Source organism: Prionailurus viverrinus, chromosome F2, assembly GCF_022837055.1.
Source record: "Prionailurus viverrinus isolate Anna chromosome F2, UM_Priviv_1.0, whole genome shotgun sequence".
NCBI lineage: Eukaryota > Metazoa > Chordata > Mammalia > Carnivora > Felidae > Prionailurus > Prionailurus viverrinus.
This window is the reverse complement of record NC_062578.1, coordinates 12,589,795-12,605,579: the sequence shown is the minus strand read 5'-3', so window position 1 is coordinate 12,605,579 and position 15,785 is coordinate 12,589,795. Positions and strand designations below refer to the sequence as shown.

Genomic DNA, 15,785 nt, shown 5'->3' with positions numbered 1-15,785 from the left:
CAGGATGTTTACCGAGTACATGAAGGAATGAACGGGCCTTGGATTCATCCCATGGAAGAATGACAACTCTTGTCTATTGGTCAGCACCCCAACTGCTTTTGTATTTGCTCAATCTGAAGCGGTAAGTCCTTCTCCACTTCCTTTCCCTCATATTAGGGACTAGGCAGGCCCTTGACATTGAGCCTCCAGAATCATCTCAACTTCTGGTGCTCCCAGCCTCTAAAGCATGTTCCTCACCTTTGGAGCCCCATTAGAACGCATGCACAAGGAATGGCTTTATTGTTTACCCTGAACCTCCCAGTGTCTCTTGGCTAGAAGAGGGAACTGAGGAGAAATTGTGAAACACCTTGAATTTGGGCCCTGGAGCCACACTGTAGTAACATACAAGTAACACTTAATAACATACGAGTGATTCAGATTTTGATTGTAAGAGGCTCTGGAAACTTTTGAGGTCAGAGTAGAAATGAGGCCACAGCTAAGGCTTAGCAGAAAAGCATAGCCTTTATGTTCAGACAAAACAGGGAAGAATTCTGTCTCTGTTATATATTATCTATACACCATATAGATCCTTGTGGGTCTGTGGAAAGGATTAGGGAAAAAAATGTGTGTATATATATATATATATATATATATACACACACACACACATAAGTATATATATATATATATATACACACACACACACACACACACACACACATATACTTACTGTATAACTTGGTATAAATAATAACTTGGCATAAAGGTGCTTAACAAATGGTAGTTATTGACATTGGTGTTAGGATATTTCTAGACACTCTCCATCAGGGGTTCTCAAAGTGGACACCAGCTCCCCTAAGGGCTTTAGAAACATGAAGATGACCTTTTCACTTGCCACAGTGCCTGGGAGAGGGGATACAAAACATTCCACAATGCCCGACAGCCCTATGCGTTAAGAACTGAGCAGCTCTGAATGGCCATTGTGCTCCTTTTGAGAATCACTGCCACTAACCTGCTGATCCTGTCCACTGTGACTCACTGCACTCATCTACACACGTACCCACCTCCAGGAAATCCACTTACAGACTTTCAGAAGCTCCGTGCATGTTTTGGAATAACTAGTCACTCAAGGGCTGAACAATTGGCTCCAGATGTCTCTGGAGCTTGGAATTAGAAGCTTTGAGTCTAAGTTTTTCCATTGATGAATCATTCAGTTCCTTGGTTAGAAAGGATCTTCTCCTCCTCCGATCTCTTGTCATCTGTCCCTTAGTGGTACTAAAACTCCCCAAATGGTTAATGAGCATTAAATCAGAAAACATACACGGAAACGCTTGGGAATCATAAGGTTCTGTGCAGCTGTATGGTATACAGATATTCCGTATTATGTGCTGTAATACAATTGACTAGGAGCCAACTTAAGGCTTTTCTCTTGTGAAATCTGATTGGCCTGAGCAGTGCTCTGCCAAGATATATTGGGAGCCTGAGGCACGAGGAAAAATTAATGATCTTATCCTGCCTTCTTTTAAATTTTGCCATTTTGTTCATCATGGATTTTTTGGCATTGATTTTGATTTTAAAATATTTTCTGACAGGGGCACCTGGGTGGCTCAGTCAGTTAAGCGTCCAACTGTTGATTTCTGCTCAGGTCATGATCTCACAGCAGTGAGATCAAGCCCTGCGTTGGGCTCCGTGCTGGAATGGAGCCTGCTTAACATTTTCTCTCCCTCTCCTTCTGCCTCTCCCCAGCTCATGCTCTCTTTTTCTCTAAATAAATAAATAAATTAAGTAAATAAATAAAAATTAGAACTATAAAAATATTTTATGACAAAATTATTTATTTTGATCACTGAGTGCTTTAGTGCCCCCCTTAAATTTTACACCCCAGGAAAATGGCGGCATCCCTCACCCTCATGCTGGCCCTGGGTCTGAGGTCTCAGCTCAGATTCCCTAATCTTCCATCCAGTAGGTTGTGCTTTGATCCAAACCTTCAGCCCTTGTTATGTACGGTGGGGAAAGACAGTCTACAAGATTCATTGCCTTCTTACAATAACTCTATAAGCATGAAGGTAGTAATGAAATGGTCCATTAGCCCCCTTTTTGCTCTACTCAATTACCCTAACTTAGCTCTTCCTTCAGGTGTCCCAGCTTCCTGAAAGGACCAACTAATTTTCAACCTGTTTGCGGATTTCTGAGTGTTCTTAATTTTGAGAAATAAACAATACACTGACAAAAGAAGGTCAAGTGTCATTTACATATTATGATTGGCATTGCATTTCCAATTGTTTTTCCCTGGGGACCAGCTGGTTTACACATGGATATTATGGTAGTTTATCATGGGGCTTTCATTATCTGGACCTTCCTTCCCAAATATCTTTCTCATAGCCTGAGAATGTAATAAACAACAATAGGGAGGGGCACTAAGACCAGGTCATTTCTCAGAGCCTCCCAGTCATGACTGAGCTTCCCTAAAGCACTTTGGAGCATGGTGGCTTGGGGACTCAACTGCATCCTTTATACCTTTCCAGGTGGAGGAAAGTTGGTAATGGTTCAAATCCTGCTATTTGGATTTGGAAAGTACATCTTGTGACCCAGTAGCCTAGATATTTGCTGGACTGGAATTTTTCTTTTTTTTCTTAAGAAACAACTGCCATTTGTGGAACACCAACTAATGTTAATCTATGATCATCATCAGCCCTGCTTTACAGGTGAGAAACAGTGTAATACGAATTTAAGCAACTTGCTCAGAATCACATGGCTGATTAGGAGACAGTTGGGATATGAAGCCAGCTGTCTGGCTTCGGAGTTTCTGAGTGCATTTAATCACTGTTCTATTCCGCATCTTGGACACCATCAAGCAGGGCAATTGGGGTTAATCCTTGCAACAGCTCCACATGCCAGATATTATACCCATTTCCACTTGATGAATGGAGACTCCAGAAAGTAAAATAACTTGACCAAACTTAACTCCTTTGTAGCTGAGTAAAATCCAAGAAAACCAGACATGCTCCTTTATGATCACATTTCCCTCTGTGGGAAGGGCATTCACGGGCAAAGCAGGCTGTATGACCAGGTACGAGTATGCAGCCCAGAAAGAAACAAGAAATGGATTTCCTTTTTATCAGATCTTAAGGGGCAAACAGACTCTAGGTGAGACAGATCAAAAAGCTCATTGAGCAGTGGTGCCCCCCCAGGTCTCCATTACTACCAAGCAGGTGGGCTGAAAGGTGACCTCTGGTGACCCAGAAAGGGCCAGCTTCATTTTATGAATAAATATGTGAGTGCTGATGTCATCTAATTCATCTCACTTCAGCCTGGTAGCCTCAGAAAATACAGAAACCACAAAGCTCTCTGCTGAGGCCTGATTTTTGGAGGAGGCCAGTGTGTGTTCCAGGAGCCCAGCGCCCCCGCACTCCAGCTGGCACCCTCACCCAGGCCCGGGGAGCCCCGCCTCTGGAGGACAGCGCTTCCTACCGGTCACCTTTCTGCGCTTTTGTTCGTGGCATCTGGGTTTAGATGAATGAGATTTACACGGTTTTAATAAATATTAATAACCATCTGAATCTCAGCAAACCTTTCACAGGAGATATTCAAATCACTTCCCAGTCATCTTAGGGGCCCAATGAGAGTGAAGTAATCATTTTGCAAAGCTGTGCCAACCCTTCCGGGCCTTTTGGGCCTCACTTAATCTGGGTCTGTGTGACAGGGAATGTGTCCGGGGAGAAAACAAAGAAGTACTTAGGATGGCCATACAGGCAGACCGCACCCACCGGCCCACTTTCATTTTCGAGTGTTGTACTCCTGTCTCTATCTTTATTTATCTACTCTCTGTGCTCCGTTCTTTTTGTAGTGGGATGTTTGATAATATTAACAATAATACCAGAAGCTCATATTTGTTGAGTGCTTACCATGTGCCAAACAACGAGCTGTGTTCCTTAAGTGCATCTTTCATTTGGTCGTCCCAACTATATTATTAGCTAGACATCTCCACCTTACAGATGAGAAAAGAGACTCAGAGAGGTTGTTTGTCCCAGGTCATATAACCAATAAAGCACATGTCACTTGCCGGGTTCCAACAGAGGTTTGTTTGTTTCTAATGATCTTTGGTTGTCACTGGGATAGCCTGATCATTTACCTTCCTGTTGAAACCAAAATATTTGGAACAAATGGTATTGTAGAGTTTGGAAAAAAAAAATCATCTCAAGTAGACTCAGCCTTTGTAGGCTAGGGGCGAGGGTGGGAGGGAAGAAAGAGAGAGAGGTTACTTCAAAAAGCCTAGTGAATTAGGAAGCTATAAAGTGAATTTTAAAATCCCTATCCATCCATCCACAGGATCAGGCTGAATGAACTCCACGTTCATGAGCCATTAGAGCTGAAGGCGTCTCAGGGATTACCTAACTTGAGTTTCTTATTTTACACTTGAGGAAACTGAGGAACAGAGAAGTGAAGTAACTTGTTCAAGGTTATTGTAGTCATAAACACTTGGATTATTCTCTTGGAGACTCGTTTCTTTTTACTATTATTATTTGTTATTACTTCTTAACACATTTTGTGATATACATGGGCCGAATGCTGATACAAAATAAGATATTTTGCTCTGATGTATTTTTATGGATAAATCACTACTTAGCATCTAAACAGATGGAAGTTCTAGAATACTTACAACAACTAAGAACAAATGAAGTCAGCACGATTATTCTCCAGAATCATCAAAATTGTCCTGTTCCAAAATTCAGCATGTTAACATGCCATTCTCAACAGGATGGCTGTTTTCTCTGGTATAAGACGGATGCCCTGTGTTGATGGTTTGTGTGTCTCAGAAGGAATTCTCTGATGGCAGATGGGAGTTAGCTGTTCGTATGCTTGCACACTGAAGGACACTGGATTGCACAGTGGACTCTTTTCTGGCAGGGACCTTGTGTTAACAGAGCAGAAACGTGGAGAGGCATTCTCGCCCAGATGCAGAGCTGACCAAACTCTAGACTCATAGAGTTAAGACCCTGAAATACCTTTTCAGGATTAAGTTGTGCTATCACAATTTATCAACCAGAAAATAGCCAGTGATTACTTAGTTTACAATATTATCATTTTTAAGAGGAGGAGGAATGATAGGAAGTAATAAAGGGCCACCCTACAAATTCCTTTTAATTATACTGGGGAGGAATTATTTGGTTTATTTTGAAAGTCAAACCTGCGTCTCCCCAGCTACCATAAAAATTTCAACGATTATACCTCTGTGAAAACTAAAGCCACAGGTGAACTTTTGGAGAGTGATACATGCTTTCTTTCTCATTCAACATTTGTTGGATAGTGTGCCCTGTGCCAAAAAGATATGAAAGACACGAAACAGGCAGTTTCCTGACCTCGTGGAACTTGCAGACTTGGGTGGGGAGGTAAGAAAGGGTATACAAGTAAACACACAGTTGTAGTAATGCCGGGTTGAGACAACTCGTTCTCCAGTCAGACTGCTGGGGGGTCCACTCCCACTCCATATTTCACTAGTTCTGTGACATTGAGCGAGCTACTTAATTTCTCAAAGTCTTGTGTCACCAAATGTGAACTAGGGATAATAATAATACCTTTTGTGGAAAGTTCTCATTGGGTTAAATGAGACAATACACATAAATGCTTAACAGAGTATGAGGTAAGTATTCCAAAATAATAGCTGTACTAACAGTGGTCCTTACACTCCTCTTGCAAATAGGTTAATGGAAATATGAACAAAAGAAGGGCACTTAACTAAAAAGGGTTGGGGCTGGCAGTAGATGAAGACTATAGAGTGAAGAAGCAGGAAGATGAGTATAAATGGTAGGGCAGATTGGGTCCAGGGTGGTTGGAACTGGGATAAGAAGTGGTGGTTCTCTCCTTTAGGTGCTTGTGGAGGCAAGTCCAAAGGCTTGGAGGCATGGTAAAACCTCAGCCATTCAAAGCAAGGCTTATACTTCCTTCCAGCTGGACCAGAGAACGCGAAGGCCAGAGGATGAAGTACAGCAGGAGATAGGAGATGTACAAGATGGATTGCAAAGGACCTGACTTTACCTTGAAGGCTTCGCAGGTCATGGAAGAATTTTCATTAGCAGAGCGACATCACAGAATTTTGGAAGGGTCACTCCAGCTACAGTATGGACTAGAATGGCTCGAGAAAGATTAGATCTGAGGCAGGGGTGCCCGTGACAAGTCTGTTGCAGAAATTCAAGGGACAAATGAAGAGAACCTAAACCAAGGCAGTGACAAGGGGAGCAAAGAGAAGTGACGAGATTTGAGACTTTTGAGAAGAAAGGCGTGGCCTTGGCAATTAATTGGATGCGAGGAGCAAAGGCACGAAGCAGTCACGGACGACACCCGGATTTCTGGGTGGGGAGACTGGAAGGCTGGAAAAGCAGGAATAGTGGGAAAGATGGTGCGTTCGATTTGAGCCATGCTGAGTTTGCGGCTCTTTACAGGATTTTCAGGGAGAGATGCACTTGGGTAGAGAGGTCTGGCACTCTGAAGAAATACAGGATATTAAAGTCATGGAGAGGATCCAAGAAATTATTTACGTGATGAAAACACTTGATTTAAAGCCATCTACTGAATCCATTTTTGTTGTTTTTGCTGTTAAAGATGAGAACACTAAAGGCAGAATATATGGTTCTTCTAGAAGACCAGCTTTCAATTTTATTAAAATAAATGACCCACTCTGATGAACATAATAATGATTTCTAAGGCGTCTTGCCATTCTAACACTACGATTCTATTGTTCCAAAACACTGCTGTGAATCTGGAATTGCATTTGATGACAGTAATCCTGTGGCCTTAAAACTTCCTTTGGGGTCAGGGAGGGGAAACTATATATACATATTTTTTTAAAGAAAAGCTCGTTAGTCACACATTTTTTCTCATTTTTTTTTAAATGAAAGCCATACGACCCTAAACATGCAGTACATATGCTTATAAAAAGGAAAAACCAAGGAAAGACACTATCTACATTTACCTACTCTGGTCCCAATTGGCCGCAAACAGCAGAAGAATCTTCCTGCCGTAGTGATCTCGGCTTTCCAGCACTCCGGGGAACCCATCGATGAGAGCCCTCTTAATGCCAGGATCATCAGCCTTGAAGTTTTTGAACATGTCCAGGTGTAGCTGGCGGTACTGAAAGTACTGGGCCAGGAGTCTAAAGGCATCTGCTTGGTGAAACTTCCTGGCTCGGAGAAATCTCAGGATGAAGGCATCATCTGTACGCAAAAATCCAATGTCAGGCCTGGTGATGATCATGTCCCTGACTTGCTGGATATCCTGATGTAAAACATCTGGGTTTTCATTCAGTTCCAGGCGAGCTTTCTCTATAGTCTCTGGACTGAGTCCGGCCTGTAAATGGGTCATCTTGGCCAAATCTCCTTTCCAAGTGCTTAATTGCTGATATTTTGGAAGAAGGGAGACTGGTCCCATTCACCCGATGGTCTGCTGAAATCGGGGCCCATTCAACAGTTTTTCTGCTACCAAGCTGCCACTGAAACAGACAAATCGAAGGCCTTCTTTCTGTTCTTAGAAAGCTGTAGGACATTCAGGTCCTATGTGGTGGTGGCCATCCAGAAAGGAGGCAAAAACGAGACCATTTCTTACTGCAAAACAAATGCACACAAGAGAGACAAAACAGTGATGATACAAAGAAAATCTGGGCAAATTAATTGGAACTTAGATTAAAAAAAAAAAAAAGGCGGTATTGTGCTGTGGGTTTGATTAGATTAGGTATCCAAAGAATAAAGGCTAAATTATCGTTAAAATGGTGTAATTGGGATAATTTTATTGTTGACCTCCTGAATGCATAATATGCAAATATTTGGAGCTTTCTAGTCACACTGACTAGTTACCATAATAGTGTATGGTCCGATTAGTAATAGATCGCTCTTTTATTAAGTACTTTAAGAAACACTAAGAAGAAAGATCCTTCTCTGTTACAGCATGCTTTATGGGGCTGTTCACAGGCCTAGATGTGGCAGAGAAATTAGGGCTGCTGGACAATTTATTAGCCTCCCCATTAGCCTCTTTTCTCAAAGAGAAGTACCTTTCACAGAAATGCCCCCTCCCCCACCTTTTTCAAAGGCAGTTATTTGCATCTTAACAATAAAAAGGGACTGTTAAAGGTCACTCTATCCTAACCCCACAGGTACCTAATTACTCAAAACTGAGCTGACAACAGCTGGGGGGAGGGGGAGGGGGGCAGCCTCGTGGCTGGAAGCCTGACCTTCAATAATCAAATTCAACAGCAATGAGAAAGGATGCTCACGTGTCTTACAAGCGGCTTTATTATTTGCCTTTGTTAGTCTTCTGTAGGAAAGGCAAAGGGATTTGAAACTCCTGATTGCTTTCCTGCTGACCCAATATCCACACAGGCTTAAAAATCCTCCCATTTACATAACTTTCCTGTTGTTCGGAGATATTATTTTACTTATGATGATTGTTTTAATCTCCTCATACGTATCTCTTAAGATGTCTACACCTAAACGGTATACAGAAGGACATCTATATTATTTACATCTTCCTCATTTTAAATATAAATTCATATTTTAATGCCTTCAGATATTTGTTTGGTATGATCTGGAAGTTCTAAAAATCAGAAGACATACTAGGTGTAAATGAACTTGAAGGCATATTTTTTTCCTAGCTTTCCTAGGTCGACAGTATCTGCAATCAGAGGAAGAATATTTATTCCCAACTTAGTTATTATTGGTAATGCTTTATCATACAAAATAATGTAAAAGACAAAATTATTCTTCTGCTTAATTTAGAATGACCAGTTAGTTCTTAAGGGAGACAGTCAACTCACACATTTCTGTTTTATATTGTGGTATAGGGGAGATGAAGAATAGTTAAAGTAACTGGTATTCATTGTCAAGATGAGGGAGTAATAGAAATTCGATGTGTAAAATGTTGGCTTTGTAAAATAGTTTGTAAGAAAACGGCACCTAGCTCTGCAATATGCAAAAACAAGAAATAGAATAAAGTCTTGAGCTTCACTAATTTTAAGGACTTAGGATTGTAAATGGAAAATAATGCTACGAACTATTCCCAGGATTGGAAGAAACTGCCAAACCCATCTCGTTCAACACCCATCTGATGTTAAAATTCCCTGTCTAGTAGCCTTACAAAAGCCGTTCAGAAAATTCCCTTGTTTCACGTCTCCTTTTCTAGTTCATCCCTACGCTCACAGCAATATGTCCTTACTATTCCCACCAACGAACTGACCAGGAAGATCATATAATTTATTATCCAAATTTAGACATGAGGGGGTGCTAATAATAATAATAATGCTAGCGCAATAGCTATAAACTGGGACAATTCTAAGCAAACCCAGAAAGATGGTCACCCTACTAGTGATGATATTTTTGTTCCTATATCCAATAGACAAATTTCAGTACTCTTTATGGGTGACCCCTATCAATATTTTATATTGCTGACTTCATCCTTCTTAAAACTCTCTCCCCCATTCTCCCACTCTCTTTCTCTAACTCCAGACACCGTGATTTTTCTTTTAGCCGTGTTGATCCCTGCTCCCTCTTCTCTTTCTGTGAACACTTTACTGGGTGTTTCCAGGATCTTGCCCCAAGATGTGACCGCCTACGTGTAATATAACTTCAGTCTATAGCTCTTTCTCGGTCTCCAGGCTACATATCCAACTGCCTTTTCAGCAACCTCACAGACACATCTTCTACACACCACAGACTCCATATGCTTAAACCTGAACTAACCATCGTTCCTCATCTTGAATTTGTCCTTCCACCTCCATCCCTTAGTGACTAATGTCACCTTCTGTGTAGCTTCCATTCTAAAAACCTGGGAGTCCACTATTATTCCACTCTCTCCCTTATTGCCCACTTCCAGACAATTACTTCCATAATATTTCTTAAATCTGCCCATTTTTTCCATCCAATCTCACACTGTCTATTTAGCCCTGCAACATTCTCCCTATGGCACCTTTGCTGCCAAACTTGCCCTTCTCTCGTCCATTCTCTGTATTGTAATTGAAATCTGCTCATGTCATTCCTTGAATTGTCCAATTGTCCTAGGATAAAGTATAAAACTATGTAGTAAGGTTTTTAAGACCCTTCGCCGTGTGGTGCCTATCTCTCTCCAGATTCACCATCTGGCCAAGTAGCCACACAGAGTCACTTGACATTTCTCCTCACCTCTCAGGACCTTGACAAAGAATAACCACTGACGAACTCCTCTTTGCCCTTCAGGAGTCATCTTGGACATCACTTTCTCTAGGAAGCCTCCCTGACCTTCACAGGTCACTGGTAGCCTCACAGCCCTGACCGCATCATTTCACTGCCATTTTCCTCCCTCCCTTTTTCCTCTGAACTCTTTGTGGAGAAGAGCTGGATCCCGCTCATCTGTGTATCCCCAGTACAGGGCCTGGCACAAAGAGTGTCAGCTCCATGGGTGGAGCACCTTTGTTACGCTCACCATCTATCCTCAGCACCTAACACAGTGTCTACTGGGGCATAGGTGCCTGAAAAGTATAGAGAGTAAATGCATAAAGAAGGTAGTCAAAACATTGTTTCAATGAGTGAGTTGCTTCCCATTCTGTTGGATGCCTCTGGAATCATTTTCCTTAAATGACAGTGTTGCAGCTAACTTAATTTCCTAGGAGAATTTAGCCTAGGCACGTTGTACTTCAGATTACTGCCTCCTTGAAGCACGCTTGGTGATGGTCCCTGTTCCAAGCCATGGCACAGGACGTTTAGACAAGTCATAGCAATAGCTTGTCCCCTTCAGAAGATTTAAAGGTTCTGGGAGCAAGTTAAACACCTTATAGTTCAGGGAACTCTACAATGTTTCTGAAATAAATTACTATGGGTTCAAGGAGAGAGCGGAGGTTGCATTTTTCATGGCCTGCTTCCACACATAGCTATGCCTCCAATCTATAATAACTGAAATAAATTTGCTTCAATCTACATCTTTATTCTGTCCTCAGCATACAGTAGAAGCTTCTGGGGAGAGAACCCAAGCTAGGGTCGCTGGGTTTCATACTCAGGATGAAACAGATATTTTCCATTAAAGGCAAATCCTTCACTTCAGATCTCTGAATAAACTGCTACTTAAAGAACAACTTCAATTGATAATATTTAAGGTTAAAAATGCTATGCCGTTCAAGAACGTTCTCCAGGACGTGGCATTTCACTTGACTGTCATCTTCTGTTCACGTGAAGGACTTGGTTCTCATTCAACTTTTCTAAATTTGTCAAACAAGTATAAAGGGATACATTGGACTTGGTATCACATGAAATAGGAGTCGTTTTCTGTCCTAGAGGTGTGAATAATAACAAGAGTTTTAATTTCCAATTTATTATAACTGTAGTTATTATGTCCCAGGCACTTAATACTCTCTATTTATATATTACATTCTTTAATCTTTAGAACTGTATGAGAAGAGTATATTATTGTCTGCATTTTTCAGGTGAGGGAACTGAGGCATAGAGAGGTAAAATGAGTTTCCCAAGGTTACACAGCTACTGACTGGCAGATATTGGATTCAAGACCAAGTAATCTTTCTCCAGTCCCATGCTCTCTTCTACTGTGTTGTTCTGCCTCTTATGTGTAGCAAAGAGGTTCTAATATTTACTACTTAAGAGCTGTGTGACCTTCAGTGAGTCACCTTCCCTCTCAGAACCCTACTGTCCTTTACTAAAATTCCTTCTAGATTTACCACTCTACAAGCCTAAATGTGCTGAAGGAGTTGACAGACATTCTTCGGTAGCCTAATACCATACCTTACAGAAGTCTAGTGTTGTCCTTGTTTCTTCGCCAGAAGATGACTAAAGCTGTTTAAAAAATCTAGCTGTCGATGCCTTTTCCAGCCGTCGCAAACTTTTGCTCTTCCTTTATGTATTTTCCTTTGGCTAAAATGCCAGATCAAAGATCTTACCATTCTATTTGAAGGATTGATATTTTGCCATGCCTAGCAGAGTGCGAAACATGATCCGGGGACTGAAATGTGCTTGATAATCAAAAAGGGTACTTCAGATAGATGCGTGTGGGCCTCAGAAACCACCTTTCCCATTGCTGTTTGGGTCCCAAATGATTTTTTTTTTAGACATTGTTACAGATACATGGAGAGTAACTCACCATGTGCCCTAGGGAGCCCAACATAGGAGCTAACTTCCACTTCTAACGGCATGTTTTTTCTAATAAACTACACATTTAAGTAGTAGTATTTTGTATGAGAGAGAAAAGAAGAAACTTTGTATCGTGATATTTGAAATCATGGCATCCATAGACTTAAGATTCTCACTTCCTCTCAAGTTTCCATTAGAAAAGATCTATTTGTGTATTCCCTTATGCAAAATTCAGTGCACGTGCGCGCGTCCGCGCACACACACACACACACACACACACACACCTATAAACATATATCCTAGTATTTATGAACTAAAGAATCCAGGTGGAAAAGTCATTTCAGAAAGCAAAATAATTGAAATAAAATTGATTTTGGTTATTTTATAATTTATTACTTTCATTTATTTCATTATCTTCAGAAACACACATTAAATATAAGCCAATAACCAGATCTTGTCTACAGACTATGTACATGTGTATGTATTATCTCAAAGCATTTTACACCAATTGTCTTTCTTCATTGTTACAGTGATACTGCAAGAAGTAGAAGAAAAAGAATTCTTTAGGAGATGCTGAGGACCATGTGAACTGATGTAGGTAAAAGTGCTTTGGAAATAAAAAGCTCCATTTTACACTTACTGTAATCTTGTTGATACCATAATTTTGTTGTTTCCAGGTAAATAAAAAGATACTGAGTCTTAGAACAACTAAGCACTGGTCTTAAGTCAGATAATAAACTAATGTTAAAAACTCGGGGCATGAGGAAACAAATATTTGTTGAGTACTTATTATGTGCCTACAGCTTTGATGTTCTATGATCTCATCTCCACACCAGCCTTTAAAGCCGGGTTGTTAATTATTATATGAGAGGATAAATCTGAGGTTTAGATAGATTAATTATAGCTAGAAGAATGAAGATTCACACCTCAGTCCACCTGACATAAAGCCCATGTTCTATCAATGACCTTGCCCTGCCACTTAGTGTAGGTGATTTCTCTACACCACTTGTGCCCTCACAATGACTCACTCACACAAGAGGCACACACCCACACCCCATCAGTCCTAAGGAAGATCATTTAAAGGATGTTGTAAAGTTGGCCAGATCTGTGGAGGAAAGAGTATATTGTTGTCACGACCAGAAAGATAAAATCTATGAAGCCTAGATACTGTTGGAAATATAAGAACATCAATAAATAATGAAAATACTTCAAATATTTATTGCATTGGGATGTTCTTGGTAATACAAAGAATCCTTCTAAGTACACATAAATTTAAATTAATATAAATATAAGTGAGAAACTATACCCATATTTGTTTTTATGAGAAAAAAATGAAAAATGAATCTCAGAGATAAAACTTTCCACATGAAAGTCTAATCAACTACCTCATTCATTAGTAGGTGTGAAAATTATGTTTCCAGATTTTAAATGAATATTGAATTAAGTTAACCCCAATGACTCTTCACCTTTCTAAAATCTCACTTCAAAATTTTTAACTATGTTTTTCCCCTAGGAATGTTGAAAGGAATTTTTATACTGAATGAAATAAAAATAGATGCTGCTGATACATCTAGACAAAAATTGAAAATCACAGTGAGCAAAAATCTTTTTTTTTAAGTACAACTGTATTTGAAATCTTTTCCGAAAGATGATAAGCTCCCTTACTGCCAGTGGCACCTACATTTAATCTTAGAGGCTGGCTGATTATAATATTCTTTGGTGCTAAATAGAAAAGAGTCTTTTTTCCAAATGATGAATTTGAAACTGACCATTAGGGCTTGTATGACTTCTCTGCATAAGTACTGGCAAAAGAACATAAATCCTGGGAGTAACAGAATGGTTCCTAGTCCATCAATGTTCTCTCAAACATTACCCAACTTGCAGTTATGAACTACTTATACCAGGGGCAGGGAGAGAAGTCTAGAAGGATAAAAGGGAGACCTTTAATCATCTGAAAGTACAGTGTGACCAGAATTTAGCCCCTGGCTCACGGTCAAATGTCCATCACCTTTAGCTCAATCTTAGCCCAGGGCTTACCCTTGCCATATAAATATTCATTGTGTTGACTCCATTGGCACCCTTTAAAATAGCAACTAAGCACACAGTCATCTTCTCCCATTTGCTCTTGCCCACAAGAAAGATTAAGAGTAAATTGGAATGAGTTCCATCAGAGTAGAGACACTGGGAACTTGTACCCAAAATAAATGCCAGGTCAGAATTAGAGTAGTCTGGGACGCTGAAGATGGACCTTTTGACAGACGATTGTAACCTTTGTTCTAGAACAAGCTATACGACTTTTGTTCTTTTAGTTTGCTTTGGGAAAAATAATTCAAGGAGTTGGTGGAAAAGACAACTTGTAAAGAAGGCATGGGGTTTTTCTGCCTCTTCACTGTAGAAGGGTATTTAGCTGAAGTAGTGTTTACCTTATACCTCACTGTATGTTAAATAAAGACAATCTACAGGGAAAAATGTATTAAGATGTAGAAAATTAGACTAGAACTTTTTCTCTGCTATTAAACTATCCCCATAAGAAGTCACTGGCAGTCAATGCCCCAATTTAAAATTTAATTTTAGTTGTGCTTCTTAGGAGTATCAGCAGGAGGGAAAGGAAAAAACAAACAAACATGTGACTCTTCTCTCATCAAGGGAAGAGGGTATTTCTCTAAGAATAGACTCTTTAGAGGAAGAGGATCTGGAAAAACGTAAGAAAGGCAGGGTTCACCCAAAGATGGCCACTAAAGCCACTTGCTTTCTTTTCCTCTCTGTTTTCCCCAGCATTCTATGTGACTGGGACCCTTCTAGATGTGATTAGGCAGATGATGTTGGCCACAGGAATCAAAGTTAAGAAAACTTCAAGGTCAACATAGAACACAACAAGGTGCATAAGGGTGAGGTGGGAAGAAAGGGGTTATTTGTATAACTTTCTCCTCAACTACAGTTATAATTTCTAAGCTGTTATTGTCTTGGATCCCAGGATGGTTCTTGTTTTGTTTTAGTATGAGTGCCATTATTTGTTAATCAGATATTAAGGTGGAAATGTTTAAAAAGAAGGAAATTGTTTGTTGTCTTTACTTCTCAAAGTGTGGTCCATGGATCAGCAGCATCAGCAGGACCCAGGAGCTTATTGGGTATACAGGATGTCAGTACCCACCTAGACCTGCTGAACGGGTACCAGAATTCCCAGGCAATTTGTATGTACCTTGTTTGGGAAGCACTGCTCAAGAGGATTTGCAGTGAATCAAAAGGATTGAGAAGGTAGGTTAATTACCTGTGAGGTCAAGCTCACGCTGTCTGTGAAAAACAGTGCTACTGTGTCCAACAGGAGACTAAAAGCACATCCAGTGTCTCACTCCTTTTGGACTACCAATGCTCATAAAAGTTTGTCAGATCACTCACTCCATTAATTGTACATGTGCTTGTGTGCTCTATATGTAAACAGAAAACAATGAAGAAAGGAAGGAGTGGGGTAAGCAAGAAATGCTAAGAGAAAGGAAGGGAGAAAAAGAAGGAAGAGAGAGAAAAAGAGGATAATCTCATGTTTTGTTTATTTTGTGTTATTTTGATCACACATCAGACTAGAGTTCTCTTACTCATGAAACCTATGATGGGAGCCCTTCCGCCATTCCCAGGGCTAGGACTTCCCTTCCTCCCAAACTACAACATAATGAACACTGAATACACTATGTAACTTAAGACATATAGAGGTATGGA

General features: G+C 40.3%; 1 protein-coding gene across 2 annotated transcripts in view; it reads right to left on the bottom strand.

Annotated features, from left to right (window-relative positions):
• The window catches only part of CLVS1 (clavesin 1), a 181,636-nt gene that overhangs the window by 153,621 nt on the left and 12,230 nt on the right, over positions 1-15,785 (bottom strand). For both annotated transcript variants that reach the window (XR_007148471.1, XM_047841785.1), the window contains exon 2: positions 6,950-7,577. Coding sequence is in view for 1 of the 2 variants with exons in the window: in XM_047841785.1 (XP_047697741.1) it covers positions 6,950-7,404 (455 nt within the window). In the remaining variant the exon portion in view is untranslated. The remainder of the gene's footprint in view (positions 1-6,949; positions 7,578-15,785) is intronic.